Here is a 27,609-nt window from a genome sequence, read left to right as displayed (position 1 = left end):
GTGTTTCACTGCAGGCATGTCTATCTCATTTTGAAAAAGGAGAAACTGTAATCTAGTTAACAGTTAAATTCAAGGTAGGACTCTGTGCCAAGGAACAACTGTTAAAAAAAGGACAAATAGAAATCACTCACATTCTTGATGTCATAACAAACATAGCTATAATGCTGAAACAAAAGGAAGTCCTACATCAAAATATAGTAAAACAATATAATCAGGTGTTTAGACTCAGTGCTTACATCTACCAAATCAGCAGAGAATAGAAAGTAATTTGGGTTGGAATATTCAAGCATTCTGCTTTATGTATCCTTTTCTGGTATTTTTTATTAGAAAATTTATGCAAATACATGATTTTGTATTTGACTCACCTGTTCTTTGAGTCAAAACAGGTGTGCAAAATGAAACTTAATCACTGATTCTGGATCAGATGGACTGAATGTGGTTCTCAAATTTCTATAATGCAACTAAAATCGACAAACTAAGATGATAAATTCAGGTAAGAATCACATGTCAAGCTCAACCCTGTGTCCTGATGTTGATGAACAACATGTAAAATATGTAAGCAAAGAATAATATAAAGGTAGAGTTGGGTGATGGTTTGGAAGCAAGTGTTAAAACACTTAAAAAAGAAGTTATAAGCCAACTTCCTTACCTGGACAGAATTTGGCAGAACTCTACTGAAAATTACTGTGGGATAGTATTTTACAACAAATCTAAGTCATATATCCTTTAAATTCCCTTATCTCTAATTTGTCAAAGAAGTTATATATTAAAAACTGCTGTATAGTCTCTCACTTCAAATACATGACAAACTCTTATTCACACAATATTTTTGTTAGGTAAACAGATAACCAGCTTCTGTTGTACAGACAGAAAAAGTAAAAGCAGGAAGATTCAGAGACAAATCTCACTCCAAGAAATGTCTGTCTTTATGGTATACTCAAAAAGTTAGGTACAAAGGAATCTCAGGATCCCTCCCAAGAAGGTGGCAGGCTGTAAGTACCAGCCTTTGACGGGACTACATAGGATGGCAGACTTGTAAAGGAGATGCCATAACTGAGTTTGTTACTCTCCCTCTTTCCCATGCTGGAGCTCACCCTGCATGGCTGCTTCTCTGCCCTAGGCAGCTGAGTGAAGAACAGACCTGGGTGAATGTTATAATTAGGATCTGGTGCTGCGTTCTTCACCCAAGAGGATTAACTCAGCTCATTAGTGCAGGGCCACAAAGAATCCTGTGCCAGATGTAGGAGGAAAACCCTGAAGGTCCTGCCTACCCACTGCCAGCACTGCTGTGACATTCCACTGCATCCCCAAGCAGAAAGTGTAGTCCTGACTCAGAATGCTTCATGTGCATTTCACCAACTTGCTTCTCACTACTCCTCTGTCACTAAGGAACAGATTTTGCACACAAGAATACTCATCAAACTCCAAATCATTAACAGTCAAAACAAGCCCACAGCATGTTGCTGTGTCTTGTTCTCAATCCAACTATTACCTTGCAGTTCAGCAGCTCTATGAACTCCCACATTTAGCGTGCTTCCAAGCCTCCCAGAAGCTGTGTTGAATTATTTTTCCTGTGACCTTTTTAAATAAACATTTGCTATTCCTAAGAGAACAATGATTGAACAGTTTAATGAGAGCATTCACATTTCTGCTTCAAAATGCTTCACTGCAGCTCACAAAGGGCAATGCTGTTGTATAGCTTTTTTAAAGTACATGTAATACTGTCTAAAGATGCCAGAATGATAACCCAAGAAACCAGAGGGATTTTTCCCCTGTAAAATGTACAGTAAGATTTACTACAGAGTGAGTTATTACTTCCACAGTGTTCTTTAGCCCAATTCAACACAACTGTCTCTAAGAATTAGGACAGTCCCTTTTTCTATACTGAGTTGCTCAAAGGAGTTTTATGCAAAAAAAGGGTTTTAAGTGGATTGTCAAATTACTGTGACTGTTCACATTCCCTCTATGAATAGGTCTGTCAAATCTTCCTGTTGCTCAATCATGCCCAAAGTCAACAACCAAACTTTTTTTAGTGTGCGTGATTGTTAGATCTTTACAATGTAGCACTTAGAGTAGTTTCAATTTGCTTTCCCCAAGCCATTTGCATCAGTTTCCCTTGAGTTTTTGTCCCTAAGTCTCCAAGTCCTAAAACAAATCACTAAGTCCCAAAATAATAACAAGAAAAAATCTAAATCAGGAAAAAAGGGCTGTGCCATAGTAGAAGGAGATATCGGAAAATATGTAGGCTTTAAAAATACATCAATTTCTCAGTAATTTCAGATAATCTGCTAGAAAACAATTTGATGGCATTTCTTAAAAATAATCTTTTGGGCTTTACATAACAGGTTTATACTTTGAAATGTTCTGGTTTTGTCTTGCAACTGGAAACCTGAATTATCCTTTCCCCAATTCATGCTCTCCCAAAGTTTATTGGTGTAAATAGTTGCATTGATATAAATGGCGCAAGTCAGGGAGGGAAAGGAAGATCTGCATGATCAAGGTCCCTCATTTGCATAAACCAAATTGCCAAGACAGCAAATTTGGGTGACATGGGAAAAATACAGTATTTATTTTAAAATTCTTTTTACTTGTGTAATGATCAAATCATTTAAGTGACATACTGCCATTTTACTTTAATTACTTCATCTTTATTGCATTTGGCTACAATACTGCATTTTTTGACCAAATATTGCTTAGATTAGACCAGTGCTTTACAGATAAACAAGAAAGAGTTATCTTAATTTAAAAAGATGAACTCATTTACATTAGCCCAAGTTGGGAGGTGAGGCTTTTCTGTCTACATGTTCTATTTCTATTTTCCCCTGTTTTTTTAATTAGGTCTTCTTTGGAAGACTTTTGTGGTGAGGCACTCATTTGCTCCTGCTGCTTATTTTTTCACCTGAAACCATAATCATCTGTGATAGCAAACTGGCTTCTGCAAGGAAATTATGATGTGACAGAATATTACCAACATGTGTAAGGAAAAAACTGCAGGAGTAGAACTCCAAAGGAAAAACCATCCTGGTCACATGTGGAAAAAATAGAGAAAATATTCAAAAACAATGGCAAACCCTGAGCTAGTGTAAATGACATTATCTATGTAGACACTAGGAAAAACACTGCCATTTACATAAACTGGGAGTTTACCTTTTTTTTTCCTGTCTGAACACTGTAAGATTAAAACTTTTGATTAAATGCTGTCATTCAGTTTTAACACTTGACTCTACTTTTTATCCTCAGTCTGGTTTGTGTAGGCTTTTTAGTCACTGCCCCATCAGCTCTCTGACTGCATGACTACAGACCACAACCCTGTTACACAACACATAGTAGCATTTCATTAATTTTATTTTTCAAGGAAAATAAGCTTCATGTGATTATACTGCACTACTATTATTTGCTGCTTTTTCCATGTCTTCTGTGCACTTGTCTAAAAGGGACATTACATAGCAATACTGTATTTTGAGATTCATGTTTTAATAATTTGAAAGAATTTTTGGGATTGCTCTATCTTGTACTGAAACTTCCCTTTCCTTTATTAATTCCTTCAGGAATTATAAGACTGATTACCAGAAGTACAGTTTTGTTTTATTTGCTTACTGATTAAAATCAATCAATATAACCTGAAAAGTTTTGCTTCATGAAGAAAAAACCAATCTTGAATTAGTTACGCTTGCTTCAGAGATAAACAGAATTGTCCTGTAGCCAGTTCATCTTAAAATGCTGGCAGCTATCCTTAGCCCAAAAGGTAAGCATTGAGGGTATTGTTTCGTAAGTTATTCCTTTAGAATAATTGCTAAAATGATAAACATGTAAACAGTAAAGTAGAAGCACTAGCACAACATTGTCTTTTAATACAGCCTCTTCAAGGACTGAAAATAGGTAGAGTTGATCTTTTTGGATAAAACTGTTGCCAGCAATTTTTTTGGCTAATGACAACTGCTGCAGCAGTGTACTGGCCCTCTTATGCAACTAGTTTATTCTAACAAAAAAATACAATTCTTAAATGTATCCAAATACAGATCTAGGGATGTTTTTGGTAGACTCTTCATAACATGTTCAATGTGTGGACCACAGGATATCAATGCCAACAAGCCCTAATCTCTTTCATGATTTCTTTTGTCTACAGAGTCAGGAGCTTGGCAGAACATTTGAAGGGGAAGGTAAAGTGTGCCAGTACTGTAATCTCCCTAATGCTATGCTGAGGCAGCAGTCAAATGTAAGCCGGATTCAAGACCACAATTTAATTTCAATAAAATTTGCTTATTTGTCATATTCCTCTTATGTCAGATAAATACAAGAAAAAACATGTGTTTCTGATTTCAGACCAAAGAACAGTGATGAATTTACTGCTCAAGACTTCAATACTTCACTTCCAGTCAAATGCTACTAGTGGATCTGAGATTCCAATAGAGCAGCAACAATGTTTTTATCAGCAACAAGACATACAATACTACCAGACTCGGTATTGGCAAGTCATTTGTTCTGGATTCCAAGGATACTTCAGTGTGTAATTAAAATGTAGTAATTACTGTTACCGAATTCTATTTGAAATTAAAGAAGCCACCTAGAAAGAGAACGTTCTACTTAGATATACTAAAGTCAGGTAAAGGTCCTCAAAGCTGAATGTAGCACTTCCCTTTGCCTTCCTTTTCATATGCAATATGCTTACAGCAGACTCTTCACTTGATTTTGTAACTCTATGAAACTCCTTAGCAATTCCATTGCAGACAAACAAATTACTCTAGTAATGAGAGTGTAAGTCAGAGCTGAAGCCAGCTTAGTATTTCATACAGCATGAAATAAATCATGGAAGCCAATTATACAGTAAAACAGCAGGCAGTTTTTCTACACTGGTAAATAGGCATTTATAGCATCTCATGCTATTAACAGAATAGACCTGCACACCACAATTAATTTAGAATTCCTACTCCCAGGCCTGCAGTGCAATGTTGTCTCAGCTTCAAACTCTCCAAAAAGAAGGGTGCAAAGTGAGCATGGCATGGTCACAGTCTGGTGCAGAACAGGGGTGTGCTGCTGGCTGCTGCTCAAAGGAGTTTGGCAAGAGGCTGAGCCTGGTACTGTGTGACAGTGATGCTGCTATCTGAAGGAGCCCGAATGAGCTGTGGGTCTCCACCAAAGCAGCCAGAGGAGCAGTCTCAGAAAGTGTGAAACTCATGGGGATTTGGAGTAGGCTGGGAAAAGCCCAAGAAGGAAAAAGTAAAACAGTACCAAAAGAATTCACCATAAAGCGTATTTGTGGATTCTACTAGGGTACTTTTCTTTCTCTACTAGAGAAATAAAGAAAATTATTCCAAGAATTGAAAAAGTAGTAAGTGGACCTGGGATCTAGAAACAGCTGAGGCAAGTCCTGGGTTTGGAGTCAGTGCTACTTATCCCAAATAATGGAGCCTAGGAGAAGCCTAGCCTGAGAATGAGAATTCATGGGTTTTGCATCACCTCTCAAATGGCTTTTTTCTGATGCTCTAGAAAGATTTCCTCATCATTCTGATTCCATTTAGGCCAGCTGTAGAATAAGAAATTAGAATAATATTGTTTAACAGCTTCCTAAGAACACTGATGATTAATTGCTAGTAAGAACTCAATATTACTGAGGAAGTATATGTTGGAATACATACACTCTAGTTTCTAGCTGATGCAATACTTGCATGCAGAGCCTTGGAAAAGATCCTGCACTATTCAAGGACTTCTAAACTAAAAATGCTATGGTTTTCTAAGACTGTGACATGCCTCAGAGAGGACAGATCTAAAGGTAAAACATTTACTGTACAATCAAAACCCTGAATTTGAATTCTCTGCAAGCAAAACACTCAGTTTTCAAGCAACAATTTAAGGACTCTGGTCTCAATTCCATGGTACTTCTTGGGAAACAGCTTAGTAGGTGGCATTTGCATTTGGTAGGATCTAGTACAATGATAAGTGAAAAATTGTGGTAAGATGCTGCCTAGCTGCATGAATCAGGGTGACCTTCATAAAAAGGATTAGCCAGTAGTGTGCCATTATCAACAGCAGTTGTGTTCTAGGATTCTGCTGGTTTTCCATATGGTAATGAAAAAGGTTATGCCATTTTTTGAAAAAAACCTGAATTTGACTTCTTTCCAGTACGTTTTAAGTGTCTGATTTTCTCCTGTAGATCCTGAAAATAATCCTGTCTCCTGAGAGAACGTAACTGTACGATTGAACAGTTTCTTTCTGTTTACTTAGCCTTTCTTAGTAGATCCCTGCAAGAGATCTGTACATTCTTATAAGACAGGCAGCTGAGTTTACAGAATTTATAGCATGTATAAGATCTTTTTAACAAAAAGTGATAAAATGTACATGTTCTGAAGTGGAGGCTGAGATGAAGAGGGATCTGGTTTTATGTGAAAGGCCACATAGCTGAAATTCAGCTAGGAGTCTTGCCATCAATACAAGTAAGTGTGCATAGATAACAAAGAACGTACAGCTTGGGAAAAGAGAAAAGGACCCAATAAATCTCCTGCTGAGAAAGATAGATAAGCAGCTGTCAGAGGAGAGCCTTTATAGAATGAGCTGGCATTTCTAGCTTCTTTCCAACTCTGTAAGATATTTATATACCAAGTATGGTTGCTAAGAACATGTACCCAAGCTGGTGGTTTCATGAAGACACAGGGCTGTGGTACAAAAAGAAGTAACTTCTGGATTCCCCAAGGAGGTCTCTAAGCTCTACCATTAATATGTATATTATGGGGGGACAGAATGGGAAATTTTTGACTTCCATTACAAGATATACAGAGAGTTTACCTCCCTTTGCTAGCTTTCAGAATATGTGAATGCTCTAAACAGCAAGAAGGAATTATTTTCTAATGGATAAGAGCCTAATCTAATCCCAACTGAAGTCAATCAGAATGACTCCCTCTAGTGTGTACGGCTACTGAATCAGGCTCTAAATATCCCAGCCTTTTACTTCCTCTTAGAATTATCACTTTCATAGCATAACTATGGCAGCCTCTATCATGTGCACAATGCTTTATAAAAACACAGGAAAGTACTTTGGCCACCAGAACTGAAGTATCTAACAAGTTACCTGTGGAAAGATCACTGAGATTAATACAGCATGTGCATCACAAACTTCAAGATAAAAAATATTCTGAGGCTATTATTAGCTAAGAAAATAATACTAATTTAATATAGCATCATCTTCCATTGAAATACTTGATAAAATTTATTTGATTGGCGTGATCTTTCATCTAGACAAACTGCACTGGTATGGGGGGTGTCAGAGTAGGACAGAGACCTGGCTACAGACAGGTTTTGCTGTTCTCCCACATTGTCTTGTTGGTCTTGCAAGAAAGTAGGCCTAAGTTGAAAATTGTAGCCTCAGTCTCCCTGTCCCCCATGCACTTGATCAGCCACATGAGTCAAGTCATCAGACTCTTCCCAGTCTACTGTGAAAAAAGCCACCAGAGAGCCGAGGGGTGTACTAATCATCAGGGTGTTCATTATGTGATCACCAGGTGCAATTTGAATAATGCTTTTCTTTAACTTAATACCCCAATGGCCAGAGCTGATGGCAGCAAACAATTCTTAGGCTTTATCTACAGCAGAATTAGCCATTCTGCACTGAAGGAAGACACTGCTTCTTGCCACAAAAACCATATTAAACATAACCTTTTCCAAACAACGGAGATGAGATCTTTATGCTGCATGTGGAGCCAAGGTGGAGGGAGAACTTAGAAGTATCCCGTATTTGTAATGTCTGTACTTCTGTAATATCCCTTAATGAACAAACTTATTAAAGAAACAGCACTAGGGAGAACAACAAGAGGGGATGGACAGACAGACAGTAGAAAGGTACCTTGAGTTTGACTCATGGCTAAAGAGTGGTGAAGCAGCTGGGATAGCTGTTATGCCCTGACTGGAGAATGCCTAAGTATTTTGCTTTGATTATAAGCAAAACCACATAACTGGTGGTTAAAAGGAAAGAATGGGCTAGAAGCTTTGCATCTAATAATATAGTTCTGATAAAATTCTGCCATGAGTGAGGCTGAGGACTCTGTTGTCTGGGGATTCGGAAGTACAAGCAGCTGTACTTGGTACAGGCTGTAGATACAGTGGGGGAGAAAGCAGGAGGGAGAAGAGGAGATACCGTGTCTCCATTTCTTTACTTTGCACTTTCTGCTTTGATGAAAATTTGGGGGCTGAGGTGCATGTGCATTTACCGGATAAAGCATGTAGAACAATTACAGGCTGTACAGGAACACACAGTAATGTATCTGTTCTTAAACTGTAGGGCTGCACTGAACAGTCTGCATACGGTTGCTTCTGACAGTCTGCAATTCATTATTTCTGGCTTAAAATCTTTTTATCAGCCTCAATTGTTTCTTTCATCTCTACATACAAGAGGAAGGCTGGGAGACCAAAAGCCTCATCAGTACTAACAAAGCTTCCTTCTAGTCTGCTCTGCAATTATATTTGCCTGTATTCTTGATGTTCAGAGATTCACATAACACGAATTTCTTCAAAACAAATACTTCAAAAAGGATGCTCTCAAGGCTGCTTGGTATAAGTTTGACCTAGTTTTTCCCCTTTAACTGTTTATGTAATGCATTTAATTCTCTGTATTTTCTTCCATGCTCAAATAGGTGATTAAGTAGTGTTTTAGAGGGCTAGCACTGATGAGCACCCGGACAATAACATGTCTACCTCAAACTTAACAGACAAGAAAAACTGTCAGTAAGTCAACAGGTTTTCATCTCTTGTTTTCTGTGAGGAAATGAACCTGTTCAGTGAGTTCTTTAGCCAGGTGCAATTCCCCTTTTATCTCATGGAAGGTACTAAACCTCTTTCAGCACAGGGACTTAGTAATGAATTACCTTTCCATAGCAGCTGTGTTCCAGGAGTAGCCACTCCTGAACTTACGTGGAAATGGTCTTGCCTTCATGTAGCAACTCTGGGATCTGTGAACACTGAGGAACCACTGCCATCTTCCTTTAATTTGGAAAAACAATTCAGGCAATCCTTCTCTTCAAGGCCAGTTTTAAGGGGCTTTCCCTGCAGAAGCAGCTGTTTGTCCCACAACTTTCATCATGCACCATGCCAACTTCTCTCAGAAATAGAGACCTGATTAACTCATTTTGGCACAAGCTGTCACTAAACGAAGTGATGCACGCTTGCTGGGATGAAATGTAGGACAATTGGGGCCTTCAATAAATAGAAATATTGCTATGAGCCATCCAATATGGGCTTTAATGCATGGTCTCAGCCTAACACTGATTTAGAATTTAAAGATATTCCTCATTGCTGCATGTTATAGTTACATGGGCAATAGAAGTACAAAAAAAGCTCATGTATATGGAAAAATATAGTTACTGATGTATTTCAAGTTCTTATACAAATCACAATTACCAGAAGGGTAACAGCTGCTTTTTTTTCAATTGAAAAGAAAAACTACTATCAATATGAAACATTTTTAATTAGAACTACTGGCCTCCACATCTTGTCTTTGCTATACTTTATATCTCCTTGTTAGGGAAAACCAATAGAAAAAAATTGAAATATATCAAATTTTCTAGTAATAATCATAGTGAAAGTATTTGTCCTAAATAAGAATTTAGGGTAGAATACATAACTATTTAATAATTACACATTAAGTTAACATAGAAAAATGTCAGATAGGGTGGATGTGACAACTAAGCACTGTAAATAGCCTCTTCTACTCAAATCCAATATGCTAACCTTGATTTTTGTCACATTTTATTACACTTTACTTATTAATTTTATTCAAATACACAGGGAAACTAGTGACTGTCCTCCCACAGGAGGACATGACACACAGAACACATCACTGCCTACTGTAGATTTTTTAAGTGCCAGCTTTGCTCCACAGAAGGACAACACAAGGTGAGTAATGCAGTTTTCTGTACAGGATAAATCTTGCACTGTAAAAGCCAGCAGTAGTCCACAAAACCTCATACTACGAAACCATTTCTGTGTGTCCTTACTGTATTTCATAAAAAAATGTGGGATGAACAACAACATGAACAGTTGCAGAGATTTTACTTATATGAAATAAACCAGCGCACCTGAGTGCAACCTTGATCTCATACATAATCCTGAAACAGAATACAGTAAATAAATTATGTTATAGGAAGCTTAACAGCTGCTATTTGAAGTTTCCATGGGGAAGCAGCTGTTCAGTTGATTGGTCACCTTAAAGAAAATCCTAAATGAAAGAATTATACATTAACATCCTCAAGCAGTAGTTGATTGTAACTGGAAATGCCAATATATGATTAACTTCCCTGAGGTCAAAGGCAAGATAATTTAAAACAACATAAAATGTAAATTTCTGAACTCGGATGAGAAAAAGTAGCAAGGAGAAAGGCTACAGTCAGTATTCATACAGCAGAACTTTTGGTAAATGCAACACAGTATGCAGAAAAATTCTCGCCATATAAAATAAGGCATTAACTCTCAGGACAACAAAATGATTTTACAATTTCATCTCACTTCCATAGTGAGATGATTTTACAATTTCATCTCACTGCAGACATCCATAGACTTCTAATTCCTTCATGTGCATAAAAACATGTTCCTAGTGTCTCTGCTTCTTCACCATATCAATTGTGCACTGACTTTTTTCAAAATTTTAAAGTAAGGGATAATGAGGCTGCATTTTCAAAACACTGCAACCACTGGTTTGGTTTTGCAGATGACACAGCCATGCATGTAATCAGCACATGGAGACACAACTGCATTTCAAAACTCAATTGCTTCTCAGTCTAAAAATTTACTGTGCCCATAAAAAGCTAAAAAACCTCACCAACCTCCCCCCGCCACCACCCTTGACTACCAAAAATAACAATAGGTAATCCTGGAGCAATTGATTGGCCACATAAGAATTTTGAGAATCAGCAACATAACTCAGGCATCATTCCAGCCACATATGCAGCTCTGCACAGATTTTAGACTGGTTAGAATATGAATATTCCCTTCTGACTCTGTTCCCTTCCAACACATTCTGTTTGAGGAAAAATTAACTGTTCAGTGCCTCTGCATATGTAGCATCTGCTCCTTAAAAACCTAGTTCATTATGTTTGAAAAAACCCCTCAAAAAAACCAAGCCCAGGATCAGAAAGCCTTTCAGTTCTTATATCCAACTGAATCACAATATTGAAGAGGTGTTTTATTCCTTCTGCCACAAAAGCATTATGCAAGTATGATCTTCAATTTTCCCATACAATCAGAAGAATCGTGGGGTAAATAAAAACCAAGAAAAGAGGAAAATGACCCTCCAGCACACAACAGACAGAACACCAAAACACTCCCTCCCTTCCCCAGGAGCATGTACAAAATACAGCAGATTTCAACACTCACGGCTATCGTAGCATATATTGCCCAGGGCACGGCCTGTTTGAAGCAATACTTCCTGGTCTTTGCAGTTTAACAGCTGCACCAAGGGAGGGATCAACCCAGCATCCACACAGGGGTTCCGCATGAATTCTGCCAATAAAGCAAAGCCTGTTAATGCAAGGCCAGCTATTTCCAGTTTCATCAGTTCCAGTTACACTGGCCTGGCAACTGGGCCTTTTGTGTGCCTAAACACGTGCACAGACAGTGTAAATTCTCATGCAAGTTTCTAGAGAATAAGCCCAAGTCAGGATTTGGGCTTAATTCTTTCCATTATTTGCTAATTTAGAAGGAATTAAGGGTATTTAATTGACTTCCATGGAAACTGATTTAACACAGTTCAGACTAAGCATATTTTTAGCATCACAAAGAAGTGCTGAAAAGAACAGTGAATTCACAACAAATTCAACATAAACTAGAATTACTAAATAACAAAAAAGATGACTTAAAACTAGTATTCTAGAGCAGCATTTTTTTTCTCTCTATTCCCTTAATTAGAATTCTGGAAAAGCTTTTGCTTTAGAAGAATTTTAAAAAAATTAATTAAAGCTCAGTAACAGGCTTTTATTTGGAAAGTGAAGAAAGGAACGGAAAAAGAGAATGAGAAATACAAGAGTTTATGTGAACCCAAAGGCCTGTAGTTTTCCACAATCTAACACTGCCTACCATGGGAGGAAAGGTAGAGGATCCATCCACTGCAAGTTCTCTGCCCTTCCCTCCTGCTATGCCACAGAGAACCAGGGAATTATTTCACATCTGTGTAAGTCATAGAGAACTATCCTGGTGTTAGAGACATAAAGGGATGCTCTCCACAAGGAGATATAGCTAGGCAGGCATTGTGCTGTACATTTTAAAAAGCAGTTTTATAGAAGGAACCACCTGATACACCAGTGTTACTTTACAGTTTACTACAGAGCACCCTTTAGAGATGTAGTATTGTAAGGCAAATGGTCAGCATGTTTATGATTTGTTCTAACTACAAATTATCACAGAATCAGAGAGTGGGTAAGATTGGAAGGGACCGCAATGGCTCATCTGGTCCAACCTTCTTGCGTAAGCAATGTCATCCTTGAACACATGACACAGGATTGCATCCAGATAGTTCTTGGATATCTGCAGTGAAAGAGAGTCCACAACCCCTCTGGGCAATCTGTTGCAGTGCTCGGTCACCTGCACAGTAAAGAAGTTCTTCATACACTGGTAAGGTTCCCTCTCTGTTGTCTCCTCTCCAGGCTGAACAGGCCCAGCTCCCTCAGCCTTTCCTCGTAAGAGATGCTCCAGTCCCCTCATTGCCCTTGTGGCCTCTCTGGACCTGCCCCAGGAGCTCCATGTCTCTCTTGTGCTGAGGAGCCCAGAACTGGACAACAGTGATCAGGATGCAGCCTCACCAGGGCTGAGTAGAGGGGCAAGTTATGTCACTTTCTGATCCTACACAATATTGGATCTTTCAGAGAGAGTTTACCTTTGTGTTACTTAGTCATTTACGAGACAGAATGAACCAGTGTGTACAATCCCCCTAAAAACAGACAAGAAAATTTCTCTGATTCTGGATCAACAGAACTCCTCATGCCAATAACTCAAAGACTTAATACAATGCTTGAAGTACAAATACATCTTAAGTACTCCTGTTGTTGCACCTATTACAATGTTCTTTGATGTTTCAGTAGCTACAAAATCTAATCTCTTTTGTATTTAATCCTGCAGTGTTGTTTTAGCTAAAAAATTGTCAGAGGTAAGCAATTCTCATGTGATGATAAACTCTGATACATCAACAAGCAGATTAAGAAGAATCAGCAATATCTATACACTTGCACAGGTCCAAGAGAAGATAGTTGTGAGCACAATTAACCCACCTTCCTAAAGTACTGGAACATCTTAGAACTGTGGCCAGATGCTACAGTGTGATAGATGGTGACACTATCTTCCATTGTAATGAATGTAACAAATATCAGATACATCTGGTCTTTAAAACTGGTCTTGCCATGTCCTTGTGATGTTCAGTCTATTTCTTTATTACCCACTTTCAACTTCATTACAATATTTATTTACTAGATGTATTTAGTTTCTTCCTCTGTATTCTCTGTCCCCTCAGCCTCTTCCTCCCAATTGCCTGTAAAAACTCTTCTCTGTTCCTCAGCTACCCCTGCATCACTTTCCTTTACACCCACTGATTTACCAGTCTCTACATCATCAAAGTCAGATTTTTTTTTCTCCTAGTCTGTATCAGGAAATAAAACTTGTTCTCTCCTAAAAGACTGAGAGATTTCAGTCTGTTCTGCTGTTTGTTTAGGTTCTTCCTCACATGGTGAAAAGGAGTAAGAAACCCTTCCTCCACTCTCCCTCCATTTGGAGTGAGCAGAAACTTTTCCGCAACAAAATCATTGGTCAATATGCTGAGCAAACCTGTATTTATCAAGGTCATGTAAGAGCAAGAAATAAAAGAAATGGTGCCATATGTATCAAAATAGATCTGTGAAACAGGAACAAAAATGTGGTAACTGCAACTACTTTTGCAGCTGATACTACACAGAGGTAATAGAAGAATGAGAAAGTGATTGACAACATAGTCTTTAAAAGGTTTACACTAGCCTGGGAGAGAAATGCAGCAGATCCTTTGAAGGAAACAGTGAAGAATTCACTTAAGAAGTTAGAAGGAGAACCACTGAGGACAGAGTAACATAAACCGAGAGAACAAGATTTTGAAAGAGAAATGTAACTGTGTTGTAGTACTACAGACTGTGAAGCCGATGTTCTCTCATTCCTGCACGTGGTAAAGACTAAAAACCTTGGAAGAAGGTTTAAAAGGTCTACAATGGAGAGAGAAACTCCACATAGCAAGTGCATCTGAGCCTTCATGATGCTCACATGATGGCTGTAGTTGGAGAGACATATGTGACTAAAGGGAGTTTTGTACGTTTGGATGTTTAAAATAGGAGAGAAATCTGAGCTCAAGCTGGGAGGAGGAAGAGTCATGTGAGCAGAAGAGGTGAAACAGCAACAGCATGAAGAGGTGAAAAGGAAGAGATGAAACAAGACAAAACCGCTAAGGCAAGTAGAGAGATTCGATGTGGCCAGATGTGTTTGTGTGTAAGATCAGATGAGGGGAATGTGAGAGGAAAACAAGAAGTGGGGAAGGAAAAGATGCTCTTTTATCAGAAACGCCCAAAATCAGAGGCTCTGCTCCCAGCTCTGGCAGTAGTGCATGGCATGACCACTCAGGGAATGGGTTTAATGCCTACTATCCATAGAATGTTGATAACACAAGTTTCTCAAAGTGCCCTGAAGTTTGTTGAAAACAGGTACAGTATAAGCATTAAACTCTTGCATTTTATGCAATAAAACAAAGAAAACAATAGAATTCAAATGAAGTATTCCCCGCTATCCTGCTTAAGTAACTATTTCAACAGAGTTCGAAACCAATGAGAAATACCCAGATGATCTGAGTCTTGAAAGCACTGGGCACCTTAAATAATTTCTGAATATCTCCACTTTAACCTTGGCTGACAGAGGTCCCAGTTATACCTGCAAATGACCCTAAGAAAAAGACAAAAACTATTTTGTATGATGAACCAGGTAAAATGTCAGCTTTTCTGAGAGTGTACATAAAGCATCTGTTTAAAACCTGTCAGGAAACAGGACACATTAGAAACTATTCAGACATTTCATGTGTTATTTCACATTTGAAATATACTGGCTAAAATGCACCATAAGAGAGTCTTTGAGGAAACAATACATAGTAATCAGTTTAGCTACTGTGAACATTGATTTTATTCATAACTTTTTCCCCCTCGGGTAGGAGCTAAAAGGACCAACTGTGAGGACACATGGTTGACACTGATGTTCTAAATGTACTTGTTATGAATTCATTAGGTACAGAAAAAAAAGCCTGTGATACATTTGCCTAAATCTCTATCATTCTGAAACATTTCTAAATTTAAATTTCTATGTACATATTTTTTACTGGCTCTTTATCTAAATAATTTTAACACTTAGAAACTAAACATATATCTTTTCTCATTAATGTTGTTTCTGAATAACCATATATATATAGCTATATATAGCTCTGTCTCAAAACCAGCAAACTGGGTGGAGGTCACCATGGGGGTATCAGTAAGAAGCTGTAGTTTTGTGATTCCACACAAAAGGTGGAAAAAGAATGTGAAAGAAGTCAGCAAGAATGTAGCCCTTTCCCTGAAGAGGCATCAGCAGGAGATGGAAGGGGATAAGGCTGCCAGGACAGCAGTTAAGGGACATCATACTCTTCTCTGTCTGGCCTGCAGAAAGGAAAGTCCAAAATGGAATCTGTGCCTCTTAGGCTGGGACAGCAGCAAGTCCAGGAATGAGAAAAGTCAGCCACATACATCCTCTACCCCTCATCACAGGGTCTGCCCATAGTGTCTGCCTGCAAGTATGAGGCCATTCTTCTGAGCTCAAGATATGCAGGTATTTGGTGAGCTTAATGATAATCCTGCCGAAAGAAAAATTTAAATAGTTTATTATCTCCTATGTTATATTACATACTGTATGTATATAATCCATACCAAAATGGACCTGATTCTTATTTGGGACTTACTCTAACACATATAATGCTCTTTAGGTAGGACTAATTGGTTTCAGTGTGCTATCAAAGGCCTCATAATGGTAATAATCTTATGAAAAATCTCAGACCAAAGAAATTATCTACTATCCTTTAACCACTGTATAGATCCTACTGCTGTAACTATGGGCACTATGCATAACTGTCTGCACACATTGTGTATGTCTCTTTCTACATGCTGTTCATATAGAAATGCATTTCACCAGTGGTGGGCTATTTCTGCCCAATAAATTACATTACTGTCTTAAAAACTAAACAGCATGAAAGTAAGAGTAAAAAAATTCCAGCAGCCAAATGCTGTTTTGATTGTATTAAAAAGTAGAGAAAAAAAATTAGACAAGACAAAAAGAGTGAAAGGGAGGGACATGAAAGGTGTCTAAGCTATAAAATGAAAACATAAATGAAGTAAAACATACTGACAAGTGAGGTGAAAAACTGAAGATGTTCCAGCAGAAAAGTTCTTGTAGAAAACCTCACCATTTCTGGCTACTTCTGCTATGACGTTAGCTACTTTTGCTGTGCAGGAAGATTGTGGCATCAACAGACTCGCGAACACCTGAAGAACTCCACTTTTCTGGATTTTTTCACTTGTCTCCGTATCTGAAAAACACATCACACAAAAATGACTAGTGCATTAAATTACTTTGAGGAAGAACAGAATAAAAAGCAGAAGGGAAGTCTTCTCAAAAGTAATTATGAAAGTCATTATTTCCCATATAAGAAGAGAGGTGTTATTTCAGTAACCATGCTTATTTTAACTGATGTACTCATAGAATACTTTGTCATTTCAAATCAATTGATCTTTATAAAGTGACTGCTATATAAGTATATACAGATAAATACTCATGCTTACATGGGGAAAATACTGGAGAGACTGGTAGAAAGACTAAAGGTCATAAACTGATATGCAGCAGATGAAGGTACTATATAAAAGTCAAGGAATGACACTGCAAAGAGATGTATTACTGGAAATGTTCAAGGAATGATGGGGGAAGTCCTTACAGTTTAGGGTACAGCTTAATGCAGTGTAGGAATCAGAAACTGAAGAAGAGGGAGAGCTAAGATGATCATGGTTCTAGACTTCTCTTGCACTCACTTAAATATCTTCTATGTTACTCTGTTACTCAGTAGTTCCAGTATAGCCTCAGTAGAAGTGAAAGGGAAAAACACTGAGTTTCCTGTAGCAGGTATCAAAGATTTGTGACAAAAGCTCTCCCACTTCTGTACGTAATAAGAGGAATTGTGCAGCTGCTCCCTGACAGGGCCCCACCTAACATTGCTGGCCAACAGCTCTGTAACAAACTGAAAACCAACATTGGTTCAACTGCAGTTAAAGACAAGGTACTAGATGCCATGACATATTTTCTAATGCTTTAAAAATGGCTTATTTGAGATGAATATTAGTGTGACATACTAATAGTACGACTAGATGGCAGCTATCATTTTAGAAAGCAGCATGACTCCTTAAGCCATTTATAAAGGAAGTTATTTGCATTCTTCAGAGTTTACTGTGAGATGCTCCAATTGATGACTTTTGCAAAGCAAAATAAACCCATCTGAACGCACTTTGCAACCACTCTTTGGCTGTGCTTCACCTGTGAATTGATAACAACATACCACACCCTCTCTCCTCTTCCTCCTCCCTTTCCTCACTCTCAGGGCTGCAACTGAACTTGATTTGTGGCAGACGCAGGACCACTAAGCTGCCTCTGGGAGTGGGAGGGATCCACTCAAGCTGCCCCTGAACAGAAGCCAGCACAAGCCTGGCAGATGTGACTCCCATTGGTTTTGTGGCTCACACACAGTATATACATGCTTCAGTGTCTCAGAGTTCGTTATGTCTACATGACAGAAAACAGACTAAAAAGTGAGAACTTCAAGTCTGGATTGCAGTTATGGCTCCCATTTCTGTACATAATTCCAGTTTGGGATGTTGGTGTTTGGGTAGGACCACTCAGCTGCAATATGTCGGTGATGACATCTGATTACAAACAGATTTGGTATCAATAAAGATTAACCTCAACTTCTCATGCATAATATAAATGCTAATTATTATTAACTGTTTGCAATCTAGTTAACTGGAATTTTTAAAATACACTGAAAAAACCTCTCAAAAGATATAATGCAAAGGAGCTTATGGCTCATTTGGAAGCTTGTATAAACTGACATATAGCATGTACTTAGCAGCAACATTTTCCAATGGATATAGACATGCAAAATGAAAGTTTGAATTTAGAGAAAATCATAGCAGGACTAAAGACTGGTCCAGACATCTTAGATATCTATTAAGGAAGAGCCTCTCTCACCTTTAAGTTCAAAACTCAAAGTACAGAATTCAAAATGCATATATGGATATGTGTGAACCTGTATTAGTAGGCAGGAGACATAAATGCATTTTCTCCTGTCACACTGCTGAGATATACAGTATCCAGTTGTATTTTTTTGGTCTGTAGTTTGATGGACTCATTACTGTGCAAAGCATAAATTACGTAAGTACAACTAAATATATCCTGCAAGAAGTGGGAAAATAAAATTAAGTGCTTCTCTGGGCAAGTTGTGTGCAGCAGATACACCCTGATTTATTTTATTAAGAAAAGCAAGTGAGCACCAATAAAAGCACAGCCCTAACAGACCTCTCAGAAATTGGGAAATCAGCTGGGATCACGCAGATGGAAACTGACCAATGACTTGTTCTTACTCTGAAGCAGTAGAGGAGGCACACCTGCATATATTCATCCTTTGAAACCAACATCCTCATGTTTCTTGTTAGCCAGCTGGGTATCAATGTCAAACTTTTGCTAGTCATAAAAGAGGGAAGAGTAATTCATTTGACCAGCAGTGAGTGCAGAACACCCCTGCCTCTACTCAACCCTGGGTGAGCGCTCAAGCATCATTATTTGGGGAAAAGCACATTACTCTGGCACGAGGCAGAAGAATTACTACTATCAGCCCACAGAGCTCTCTGAGGCATTTTTGCCAGGAATTGCCTTAGGTGTAAAAAATGCCACAGGGTGCTTCAGCTTGTCTACTCCAAGTCTAAGTAAGCACTGCTCTTCCTCTGCAGAACACATACAATTTACACTTGGTGTAATACACAAATTAATTCAGTTTCAAAATAGATGACAGCATGACACGAAATCTTTGCAAGTAGTTTATAGTAGATCCTCCAAATAAGGCATCTTAAGAGAATGTGCCAGGAAAATTACTCTTCCATCCTCATGCACATTACTTTGTATCTGCAAAATAAATACATTTTTTTTCCAGGGATTCTGTGTTCATCATATTAAAGTTCTAATAAAGAAGGTGGAAAAAAGAAGAATGTGCTGTAATACACAAATTCATTTCTTAAGTCACATATGATTAGCAGATATTTTTGTTACAGGAAACCAATCTTTCTGGAGTTTTGGAATGCTTAAACAGGGAAGGGTATTGTTAAATATAGCATTTTTGCTCAGTATTCTTTATATTCTTTCAAAGGAGGAAGGCAAATGATGCACAGGGCTGCCCTGTGAAGTCCAGATGAAGATCTTCAACCACCCTTCACCTGTCTGCAGAGTCAACTGTACGCTCAGTTCAGGTACTAAGTGTTAAAATGCATGTCTGTAGATGAGAATACCAAGGTGGAGGTCTTGAGGATGATATCAGCACAGCTATAGGTATAGCAGCATTGCTTATAGTGCCCAAATGGGACAATTGTTTCACTTGCAATACATGAGCAAACAGTCCAGTGTGTGACTCTCCTTTGTGCTCAGCTTCATGTAATATGTGTCCTGTTTAAATACCTAAAACATACAGGGACATAGGAACAGAAATGCAGGGAAGGGTGTATCGTGTTATTCTTTGGAGTGGACAATAGATTGTTATGTTTATGTAGCAGTACTTTCACTATGATTATAAAAATCATCAGTTGTTTTTGATTCTGCAGAACCTGAGACTGGGAGACCACACACACCAATGCTGCCGAAGTGCTGGTACCCTACCACTGCCTGGCTCTAGGAGAAACAATGTAGAGTTTGCTGAGAGTTAGAAACTGCTGGTGGCTTTAGCATAGGCAACTCTTGCCTTTATTTGTTCTCTTCAGAGGCTGGAAAAAGCCCACCTGACTTCTTGTCTCTCTGTGTGTATGCACTAAAGAGGTATTATTTATTAAGGATATCAATCTTCTGCATGCTAGTTTCATTCTGGGCTTCCTCGTAAATTATTAAGAGGCTAAATTATTTTGAACACTTATTTCAGTTGTCATCTTTTAAATTGCTATTTCAATTGTAGTTGGAGCATGTAAACCCAAAAAATTTCTCCAGGAGCAAGAAAGACCGAGGCAAATCTCTACCACATATTCTCCTCCCGTGCTTTCTATATTGGTCAAAAAGGAAATCACAGCCAATCTTCCTTTAGCAGGATGGCACCCCCTTTAAATCTATTAAATTTGTGTCTGAAAGAAACCTAGCAATCTAGATAGCCTGACATTAGGGTGCCATATCTCATAATCCTTTTGCTATCTCTGATGTATCTGTGATTTCAAATGCTTTCTTTCAAAGCCTGATTTTCAGTCTGCTTACACCAGCCCACCCCTAGAGCTGTCCCCTGTCTTAAAGCAAAGAAGCTGTAGGACTGTAACAATGCTGCATTAAAAACAGCCCTTTTGCACACAGTCTAATACAGCATAATTGGAGGGGAAAACCCTCTAAGGTTAAGCCTGCTGCTTTAGATGTCTCCTTGTATCACTAGATATCAAGACAAAGGTATGTCAGATCACATAGTGTCAAAATCTTATTAATGTCATAGCTGAGTGATTAAAATGTCAATATGCTTGCTTTTTTGTGGTTTTCGCAGTGCCTGAAGTCAGAATAGTTAAGGGTGTGGGCAGGAAAATCTTTAATGTCACAGATCAGAGCTGGTGAGCTGAGCACCATGGCTATCAGACTGGTTAATTAAGTAGCAGAAATCATAGGAAAAAATCTAATGTGTTTAGAATTAAATTCTACACTCTCTTCCCTCTCAGCTCTATTTCTTCTGAAATTTCACTTCCCTTTATTCACTCTTTTCTCCTCTCTGTATTATTTTGTCCACCTTCGAGTGAAAGAAAAGGCAGAAAGGGGGAAGGGAAAGGCAAGGCATATCTATCAGCAGTGCCTTACTAGCAGAAGAAAGCTATAGGCTCACCATTCCTATGAGTTTAAGTTACAATGAGTTTAAGTTACACTATTATTAGTAACCTGACAGTAGTGGGGGCTAGCACTGCAATAATTCCTGTGTTGTGGAGCTTCACATCACAGAATTATAAATAAACAGCTTTGTGAGGGTCCCCTTTATTAAGCAAACCATGTTTGCCATGTACTCTTTTGAAAAATGCATGTCTTTCTAGCTGCGAAGATGTTTTATAAACCTACTGAAACTACTGCAGAAAATTACCTTGCTTGATAATGTTCCTCCTACATGTACTCTCATCAGAAAGAGAAAGATGAACACATGAATGAATAATGATGAAGCACATATATCATGAAAGGAAACTTCCATCTGCTCTTTCAGGAGGCAGAAGGGAAGAGAAGGAAGGGAAGAAGGGATATCTTTCGAACTGGCACATGCTCCTAACCACCACAATAAGAGGGTTCATGTGACCAAGCAAAAGCACTGATGCTCTCTCCATAGACAGCCTCTCTCATGAAACATTGTCCCTCTTTCCACAGCCTCCTACTGTATTTTTCAAACCACAAAATGAAGATTTTAGTCTGGCTACAAAAGCACAAAAAGTGAATTGTAAAAAACCTCAGAAAAACAAATTATATGCTCTCATGAAACAAAGAATGCATCACTGATAAGGACGTTTTGTTTAACAAATCTTAACCAAAGAGTCTGTTCTAATTATTAAGAGTTATTTTTATGGGGGTGGGGGGTGGGAAATGTCCTTTAATAATAATAATTTATGGATAAAAATAACTGTATACATTTGATTTCTTTTTGGCATGCTCCTCCTCACACAAGGAAATCCCCAAAATGTGCTTGCTCACTTATCCTTCAAATTAGACACCTATGAGGCAAGGAGGGAGGATTCTTCCTTAGCTGTACAAATGTTTCCATCATGGTGTTTGCTCTGTTTTGTCTCTGTCAGCAGCTACAGGGCAACTTCAATTCCTATTTTTAATGGAGACAGTACACAGATGTTTGTAATTAAAATCTCAGCTCTAACAAGGAAGGAAGGACAGATGGAGAAACAGATTTATCAATCAACTATCTGCATGAGTCTCAATGATTAAATTCTCCAAAAGCTACATCCAAAGTATAAAAGTGAATTTCAGGATGAGATTCTACGCACTGAATAGCCTGTTGCAGGTACCAATAGAAGTAAAAAATACGTGACATCTTTGCCTTCAATGAAGAAAAATGCACACCAATACTTCCACGAATAGGTCACAGCACAAGGCAGCATGTTAAAATTAGGCAGCTTGGAACCCCTGAGTTCCTGAACTGGATCCAGTTCAGAGCCCTGGCACATAGCTGGTGGATTTATCTGAGCTCTTCCCCTGCTCCCCCTTTCTGACTCACCCTCTCCAGGATGTAACCACTTCAGTAGCAAGGCTGCTGAAAGAGTTGGATGTCAGTGCCAGAGCTGCCAAGTTTGTTGTCTGGCGTCTTAGTACAAATGCCATACGCTCACATCTTTGTGTTTTGTATTCAGCCATTCCAACATTTTCCCCTGCCTCCTCTCTTACTTGTACTGACTGAACTTAGTACAGGTCCCAGGGTGAAGGGCATTCTCATGCTTTAGTTTTTCAAAATGTATAACAAATGCTAGTCCCATGGAGTAAAATCCTTTTACCAAATTTGGTTTAGTCTATTAACATCAAATCAAATTTGAAAGCTGATAATTTTATATGCAGGAAATGGAAATGTTTCATGTTCCTTGTAAGCAATCTCTTAAGAGTGCTCTTAAGTGAGCTGAAATGCCTGCTGTGAAATTCCACCCTTTGCTTATTGAAAGAGTACGTCTACACATAAAGGAATTCTTTAATCTACTGGTATTTTTAGTGAGCTGTGCTATCAGAGTAGCTTGAAGAAAACCTGATCTAAAAAAGATCACGTTTTTAAGTTATAAGGGACTGGGGCAAAGCTAAGAATGAAACTGCAGACCTGAAATTGTGAATTACATGATCTCTAAATAAAATCTTTTTTGTAAAAAGTAGGCGTTTTCCTTTGCATTTTTGAAATGCAATACAGAAGCAAAAGAAAAGGCCTGCCTTTTGAAAATGCAACACAGAGGCAATCTAAAAAAAAGATGTGTCAATTCTATTATCTGGAATTGCTATTCACTGATGCCTTCTGCAAAGAAAAAAATGTAATAGTTAATCTTTATTTGGCACATTGTGTATTCAGTGAATAGCACTTGGAATTTAACACTTGGATAAACATTTAACTATCTGGCACTAACTAAATACATCACTATTAAGGGGAATTTATGTAAAATATAATCCCACTAAGCAGCAGTGATTACCATTCAGTATCATTAGGGTAACCCAGTTTACTGGGAAATAGTCCAACAAAAAGCAGTCACCTTGATTTAGTATAGTTATACTATAATAATATATTATATACAGCACTTAATGAAGAAACATTTCTGGATTATGTGTGTACAATATCATGACAAGGCAACAGCCCATGAGCCAAGATGCAAAAAACATCCTTCTTCAGCAAAAAGAAGGAACACTTTATATTTGAGCCAAAACTCCCTCTTAAAAAATATTCATCAGGATCCCCAGCGTTTAGCAGGGCATTTGACTAGAAATCTTTGCAGGTAAGCTCAATGGCCTGCGATGGGCTTGACTGAACTGGCCCAACTCAGTTTGAACCCCTGGCTCTGTTACAAGAGATGATCTGTGTCAGAAGCAGACTAGAGATTCTTGCTGGTCTGAAATGGGGGTTTTGGTTTGACTGCTTCCTAGCAGCCACTCAGGTACCTGCATTTAGCTTGTTCTTTTTTCTGTCAAAAATTTTATCTTTATACCTGTTTCTCCCTTCTGCTATTTCTCTCCTTCCTCTAAAATAAAAATCTTACATTCCACTGTGTTCCTTGTTACTCATCTGCTTGGTTTCATTTCTTCCTTTTTCATTTCTACTCCCTCTCCCTCCCTCGGTTTGAATAGATATTAAATGCATTATGCCCACTCCACTGAAGTCCAAAGATGCTGAATCAAGATTTAGTAGTAGCTAAACAGACACTAGTTCATGTCTCCAATATGTAAAGAAAACAAGTCCTACAAGGTACTGTGGGTACCTTAGTGCTACTCTTAATATTTTTGTAGTTTCCAAGCCAAATCAGAAATAATAATAAAGTCCTAAAATCTTTGTCATAGGCTAAGGACACCATCTTCCTAAGGAATACTTTAATCTCAGCAGAGAGCCATAAATTTCAGTAGACAATTAGCAATGATACTGTTTCGTTTTTATCTTACTGGAGGAGGATGTTCCAGCTTTCATCTGCATATTACCTTTTCATGGATAATGCCATAAATATCTGTTGCTTGTTTGAATGTCCAGGCTGAGACACTTACATGTCAGGACTAACATGCAGGCCCATGTCTGCTGGGTCTGAGTATACATCCATGGGTGGCCCCCTTCTCTTTCCAAGATCACAGGTGGGAGACATCTAACAGGGTACACTGGAGAGCACACCCGAGGAGGATCAAAAATCCTCCTGGAAGAAAGACTGCTGCTAAGAAGAAAGGGTGATGCTAAAGATCAAAGAGGAATAAGAAAGCAAGGAAATGCTATTTGTCAGTGAACTTAATTCTACTAGTTACCAGTTGTTTTAATAGGCCACTAATCCAATTAGTACCATTGCCTATTCCATGGGTTGTGCTAAGCTCTCTTGATGTGCTTATGCACTGCCTTGTGTTGTCACAGCTTATGTGTTTGTAAAGTGTGTTAAAGCTGCAGGGATGCTGAAAGCTCTTTTTTTATTTATATGAAACAAGTGTGGCTAGAAGTTAGAGGGTCAGAATAGGGCCTGTAGACAGTTATTGTTTTAAGCTTTAATACTATGAAAGCATTCACACTCAGGAAAGCATTGTTTGTTGGCCACAATCTGCATGAAATGACAGTCGCATCATTTTACTCTTACTCTGCTCAAAGAGTTTCGCCAAAACAGAGAAAGGTTAGTGTACTGATGTTTAGGAATATTTTTGCATGAGCATGCTGTGAAATGTGGAGCTTTTTCTCCGTGCTCCATTCCATGAAAGGGAATGGAGAAAGCTTACGATGTCTAGCCAATGGGAAAAAATGAAGTGATTTCAGTTGTTTGTGCCTTAGAATAACTCTGCTATGACAAAAGGTTCTACAACTTAATTTTTTCTATGTTTGGGGCAGGAGGATAGATATTTTCATGCTAAATGTGAGAGGGCTGTAGAAACAAAAGATGAAATGAATGCTTCTTAATCCTCTGTGTACTAAAGAGGTACAAGGCTTCACTGAAATCAGATGGCACTTAGTGTTGCCAGTTAAGCAGACAGCTGCCTACCTGATGCTGCAATGAATAAATAAGAGTACGAACACTATCAAGAATGTCCAAAAACTAAATAGATAAAAATAGGCAACGCTCAATTTTTCTGCTACAAATCAAAGGCACTAATAGGTTCAATAATACATTTTAAAATTTCAGGGTTTTTTTTAGTTGAGCTCTGAATTAAAGCATTATAGAAGTCTAAATTCTCCATGATTGTTCTGCTCCAATACAGGAACTGTTCCATCTTCTATGGCCAGTAAAGATCAGGAAAAGGAACATCAAGTATAGGAAGCACGAGTACTAATTAAATTCAACAACATATGGAAGCCACGGCTATGAAGAACAGAATAAAATGAATTTCCAACTCAAATATAACCTCTGTGTAAACATATGGTTGTGAGAACTGGAAACCCACCAAAATAATTAAAGAGAGAAACTAGATGCCTGTGAAAACAGGTGCCTACCAAAGATTCAGGGCATTCGATGAAAAGTTTCGCCACTGAGGAAGGAATGTGAGAAATCTGCTGTCCCTGCAGATATCCAAGATTTTCTTAAGCACTCCAGATGCTATTACATGCTCCTCTGGGATGCCATCAGATACATTTCAGAAAACCCACTGGTGACTTCCAAGAGAAAAACTGAACAAGAAGCTTCAGGTAGGAGGGATGAGCCCATGGTCCTTACACCCTAACGCTGGAAGAGTGGGAAGTGATGGCAAAGGCTTACTACAAGTTGCTCAAGGAATTTATAACAATGTTATTTTCTCTGATACAACACAGCCAGTATATTCTAAACAAAGCATGGCTCCAGCATACAGCCAAAATACCTTTTAGGGCAAAGCAAAATACTATTAAGAAACTGTGTGCATTATGGGAAGAAAAATGACATGCTAAAGTAGCCTTTGAATAAGGCTGAGATTTCCAGTTTAAAGCATGAATTTAAGATTTTCATGTGTCATGTGATGGTTCTTTGAGTAACCAGGTATCAGCAAAGCTCAGCAAGTAGGAAACAGGGCATCTTAGCCAGCCACATCTTTAAGGTAAGGTGCATTATTTCAAATCTTTCCAATGTTTCTAAATCCTTTTCAAAACTGGGGCTTTGCCCTCTTGCTTAAGCTTTTCTTTATTGCTGTGATTTTGCTTAACCATTTTTACACACAAACATGTAAACTCATATTCTTAGTTTCCTAAGAAGTATATGTAAAAAAATACTTCAAATGCATGTGCCAGCCTTCGTACTTCAACTCCATGTCAGACATTTTCAGAGCCAGGTGCTGAAAGCTGGGATTAGTGGGCATTTTCAGCCTCTTACACTGAGTACAGCAGAGCCAAAAATACCATTCTCAGCAGATTTTTCAGATTTCTCATTTATCAAAACTGGGTTATTTATGTCTGCTATAACTTCTTGTATCTGAAACACAGCATGTCTGCACTAGCAGTAACTTTTTTTTGTTGTTAGTGCAATAATTATGTCCCAGAGAGCCTGGTGTTTAAAAGAAAACCTCTATTTCCTTTTTGCTTTCTTTCTCTCTGGCAGTCCTTTCTTGTGGACCTTTACTTGGGGATCCTAGGATACGTGCACTTTTTTGATAAGCATAGTATTTATGTAATGGCTCTTAGCAGGTATAAATTCATGTACACTGATTGAAAATGATGGCCAATATTGTTTTCTCTTGTAATTCCTTATACAAGACAATTAACCAATTATTCTCAATATCAAATAGTAGTACATACCCATATTTTTCTTTGGGTGCAAGATACAAAATAAAGCAATTATACTTCAGAATATGCTTCATTCCAGAAATGTAAGCATAAGATCTTTCAAATTTCTTCTCTTCAGTACGTGTCTTACTCATTCTTTTGAGCAGGTTTGTGCCTTTTCTGACTGTTATGATCATTCTACACTCCTTCCAGTCTGCTTCCAGATCAGCAAAATTCTTTCTAGACAGTAACACAGCAATCCATGTCTGTATAGAATTAATCCAGATTCTATGGAGCAGACAATGAAGTAACTTGTTTTAATGCATAGCTGTTAAAAGAAAACGCATGCAGTACACTTTCACCTCTTCATTGAATCTGGTTTTTGCTGCTAATAATGCTTATGGATCATGTACCCCAGCCTTTCCTTA

At 38.2% G+C, this 27,609-nt stretch overlaps 1 protein-coding gene and 1 long non-coding RNA gene across 11 annotated transcripts in view; one reads left to right on the top strand and one right to left on the bottom strand.

Moving 5' to 3' along the window:
* The window catches only part of LOC138109529 (uncharacterized), a 38,819-nt gene extending 30,641 nt beyond the window's left edge, over positions 1 to 8,178 (top strand). For 3 of the 5 annotated variants that reach the window (XR_011150547.1, XR_011150546.1, XR_011150545.1), the window contains 2 exons: positions 387 to 4,216; positions 4,324 to 8,178. This is a non-coding gene — a long non-coding RNA (uncharacterized lncRNA). The remainder of the gene's footprint in view (positions 1 to 386; positions 4,217 to 4,323) is intronic. The other 2 variants (XR_011150549.1, XR_011150548.1) reach the window with 2 other exon arrangements.
* The window catches only part of RAP1GDS1 (Rap1 GTPase-GDP dissociation stimulator 1), a 90,927-nt gene that overhangs the window by 27,540 nt on the left and 35,778 nt on the right, over positions 1 to 27,609 (bottom strand). For 4 of the 6 annotated variants that reach the window (XR_011150544.1, XM_069013124.1, XM_069013125.1 and 1 more), the window contains exons 3-4: positions 16,463 to 16,585; positions 11,356 to 11,481 (exon numbers count right to left, since the gene is read on the bottom strand). Coding sequence is in view for 5 of the 6 variants with exons in the window: in XM_069013124.1 (XP_068869225.1) it covers positions 11,356 to 11,481; positions 16,463 to 16,585 (249 nt within the window). In the remaining variant the exon portion in view is untranslated. Of the gene's footprint in view, positions 1 to 11,355; positions 11,482 to 16,401; positions 16,586 to 27,609 lie in introns of those variants that run through there. The other 2 variants (XM_069013127.1, XM_069013128.1) reach the window with 2 other exon arrangements.

This window comes from Aphelocoma coerulescens, chromosome 4 (assembly GCF_041296385.1).
Source record: "Aphelocoma coerulescens isolate FSJ_1873_10779 chromosome 4, UR_Acoe_1.0, whole genome shotgun sequence".
NCBI lineage: Eukaryota > Metazoa > Chordata > Aves > Passeriformes > Corvidae > Aphelocoma > Aphelocoma coerulescens.
This window is presented reverse-complemented; position numbering and strand designations above follow the sequence as displayed.